This window comes from Ascaphus truei, chromosome 20, assembly GCF_040206685.1.
Source record: "Ascaphus truei isolate aAscTru1 chromosome 20, aAscTru1.hap1, whole genome shotgun sequence".
NCBI classification, from domain to species: domain Eukaryota; kingdom Metazoa; phylum Chordata; class Amphibia; order Anura; family Ascaphidae; genus Ascaphus; species Ascaphus truei.
Window position 1 is genome coordinate 21,052,781 of NC_134502.1, and position 3,538 is coordinate 21,056,318.

The window sequence follows — 3,538 nt, forward strand, 5'->3', positions numbered from 1 at the left end:
TAATATTTCACAAGTAACAGATCATACATATTTATTCTAATCAGCAGTCGGCAGTTAAATCTTATAAGTAACAGATCACACACATAAGACCGAATTAAAAACGCTATATTCACTCGTAAATATAGCCGTCATTAGTAGGCATTAGTATACAGCTCAAATCTGCAAGTCATTTATAGCGTTTATACAAGGGGTTAATTCCCTCTTAGCAAATATAAGCCTTAGTTCTCTAAATGTGACTGAGGCCAGCCATGCGTGTATATAAGGGTAAGTATGGACCAATACAACCGTGTTTCTGCTTCCATGCGTCCAATGCTCGTTCAGAATACTGTGTACTGCATAATACTCTGACCTGGCAACGCTCCTACTGATGACCATACTAAAAATCATAAAACAAATGCATGGCCTGTGAATAAAAAAAAAAAAAAAGGGGGTGGGAGGGGAAAGTAAAATGAAAAAACGGGGGGAAAAGAGGAGGGATGGGAGGTGGGAAATGGAACAGGGAATGGAAAAAGGGGAAGGGGGTGAAGGAAAAAGGGGAGGGGAAAGAGAAATATGGAAAGGAAGTAATAACAATAAAATACATAATAAAGGGGATAAAATAACATTTTTAGCCTACAGCACCTGGTATTCCCAGGCGGTCTCCCATCCAAGTACAAACCAGGCCCAACCCTGCTTAGCTTCTGAGACAAGATCGGGCACATTCAGGGTGGTGTGGCCGTAGACAAATTATATACCAAATAATATACCAAATAATATACCAAATAATATATCATTCATAACCATTAGAATAATCATAGACTGGAGTTATTCCTTCCTTTCCATATTTCTCTTTCCCCTCCCTTCCCCTTTTTCCATCCCCTATTCCATTTCTAATGGTTATTAATTATATATAATTTGGTATATAATTTGCCTACACATTAACTCATATGTTTCCTATATATATATATATATATATATATATATATATATATATATATATATATATGTATATATATATATATATATGTATATATATATATATAATATACAAAGTACAATAAAGCATAGTGTACTTTGTGTACCATTAATATATCAAGGCTTTTATGTCTTATGTATTATACAGATGCAGCGGCCATTTTTTTAACAAATCATGGTGCCATTTTCATGTGCGCTGCTGTACTCCATGCGACATGGATGCGGCCAATCGCCCCAGGCACACGTGTTTATCGCGGTTGCATTGTTTGAATTCATGGATTGTGTGCAATTTAATGCAATGAAATGAATGCATTGTAATGTGTACAGTACTTTGCTACTGTGTCATTTTCAGGTGTTTAAAAGCCAGAACACTAACATGCCATTTCATGCACTCGCCTGCACTCGCGTCTTAAGGCGGTACGGTTGGAAGAAATCCCGCGCCATGACATGGGTATTCCGAGGTATACACCGCGTGATTTGTTAAAATAATGGCCGCTGCATCTGTATGTCTGAATAAACTCTTTCTCCTTGCAGCACGAGAACTGATATTTAATATGAAGATCTTCTTTTACTCTAACATCCCACAATGCTCCGGGAGAATCAGACCACAGTTACAGAATTTCTGCTTCTGGGATTTCCAGCCGTTCACAACTTCAAGATCTTACTCTTCCTTATCTTCCTTCTGTTATACATTTGCACCTTAGCTGGAAATGTCTTGATCATTGTCTTGGTGTCAACCAGTCACCAGCTCCGTACCCCCATGTACTTCTTTCTCAGTCACCTGTCCCTGTCTGACATCTTGCTAACCACAGATATTGTGCCTAACATGTTATACGTAATAATGGCAGAAAGGGGCGTTATCTCTCTCGTTGGCTGCATCACGCAATGTTTCCTCTTTGGTGTCTCAGCAGCTGCTGAATGTTTCCTCCTTACAGTGATGTCTTATGATAGATACCTGGCCATCTGCCACCCATTGCGTTACTCTGCAATTATGCACTTTAAGCTTTGCTGCAAAATTTTTGTTTGGTCTTGGTTCTTAGGTTTTCTGGCTACATTAAATATGGTTATTTTGGTTTGTTCATTTCAGTTATGTAACCCCAATGTCATTGACCATTTCTTTTGTGATTTTACCCCTCTCTTAGAACATTTGTGCTCAAACAGATTAATTGCGGAAACAGTATTATCTTTTCTAGGCATCCCTTTTGCTATTCTCCCATTTATCTTCATCATTGTGACTTATATCTGTATCACCCTCACCATCCTTAGGATCTCCTCCACCACTGGGAGACAGAAAGCCTTCTCCACCTGCAGCTCTCACCTGGCCGTTGTGTGCACATATTATGGGACACTGATTGCTAAATATATGGTTCCATCCAAGGGACAGTCATTGACTGTAATGAAAATCACTTCTCTTCTGTACACAGTCGTCACCCCATTACTAAATCCCATCATCTATACTCTGAGGAACAAGGAGATCCAGGCAGCTCTGTGGAAATGTATTAGTATAAGGGTACAAACACATTTTGATTAAGATTAAATAAATTACAGAAGGTCAATTCTATCAGGTTGTGTTCAAAGCGGTAAAAGTAGCATCTTTACTGAAGGTAAATGCAGTAAGGATACCTCTTATAACCTGTAGTTTTGCAGTTACAGTATATTGACATTAAAGAAAATATGCATCAACGAAGGTATTTCAGCACCATTATTCTCCTCAAGCAATAGTGCTAGATTTGGACAGTGATAATATGGAGCTATGGAGCTGAAAGTATAACAAAATGTATAAAAAATAAATTTAATTAATAGATAACAGGAATAGCTTGAAAACCATCAGCAAACTTTCTTAATAAAACACAGACAGAACCCTAACACTAATTAATAAACTCATACCTCAGAAATCCAGAACATAACCCAGTGGGCCAGAGGGAGACATGCTTTATTTCAAGGACATTATCTGAACCCTAATTGTATTCATAATACCTCTGATACTGAAATGTAACAAATCTTTTATTGTGTGAAAATTGGGATTCTACGTGTACATAACACGATACTAATTTGATCAAATTCTGTTTATAATATTTGCAGGATTGTCATTTTCCTTCCCACCTCCTTCACTCAAAACTCACTGGGGCCCAAGTCATGGTTGTCCTAGACCTTGCCATTGCACCCCTCTATCTCCACTCAATAGCTCATTGTGGCCCTAATTATGGCTTATCCACCCTTCATTTTAACAAACTCCCTCTTCTGTCAACAGTTCACTGAGCCTAGGTAATGTCTGTAGTCCTGGACCCGGTTATCTTGTCAGAGGTTCTACTCTATGGCCTAATGTTGGTCTCTGTAACAGGGGGAAGGAAACCTGTTACAAAAAACTAAGTCTGTTGGGTATCAGCCACCAAGAGGATAGTCCAATCCTGGTATAGGCATGAAAATTAACGAGTCCAACGTACAGCCCACACTGAGAGAGAGGAAGGTGTCCAATACGGTAGAGGGACACAGGGTATGACATATGTTATGCTATCAGTATATGGACTTTTTCATTCTGGGACCAGAAAAGTCTATGTTTTCTGTTGTTGAATTTTGTCTGAAA

The 3,538-nt window shown here is 38.6% G+C and overlaps 1 protein-coding gene and 1 pseudogene across 1 annotated transcript; one reads left to right on the forward strand and one right to left on the reverse strand.

Moving 5' to 3' along the window:
* Positions 1–609: 609 nt before the first annotated feature.
* LOC142471474 (5S ribosomal RNA) lies at positions 610–723 on the reverse strand (annotated as a pseudogene).
* An 817-nt stretch (positions 724–1,540) lies between these two features.
* On the forward strand, positions 1,541–2,485 carry LOC142471013 (olfactory receptor 5V1-like). Its single transcript, XM_075577811.1, has one exon. It carries the CDS (start codon positions 1,541–1,543, stop codon positions 2,483–2,485), a length of 945 nt encoding a protein of 314 aa, XP_075433926.1.
* The last annotated feature ends 1,053 nt before the right edge of the window (positions 2,486–3,538 follow it).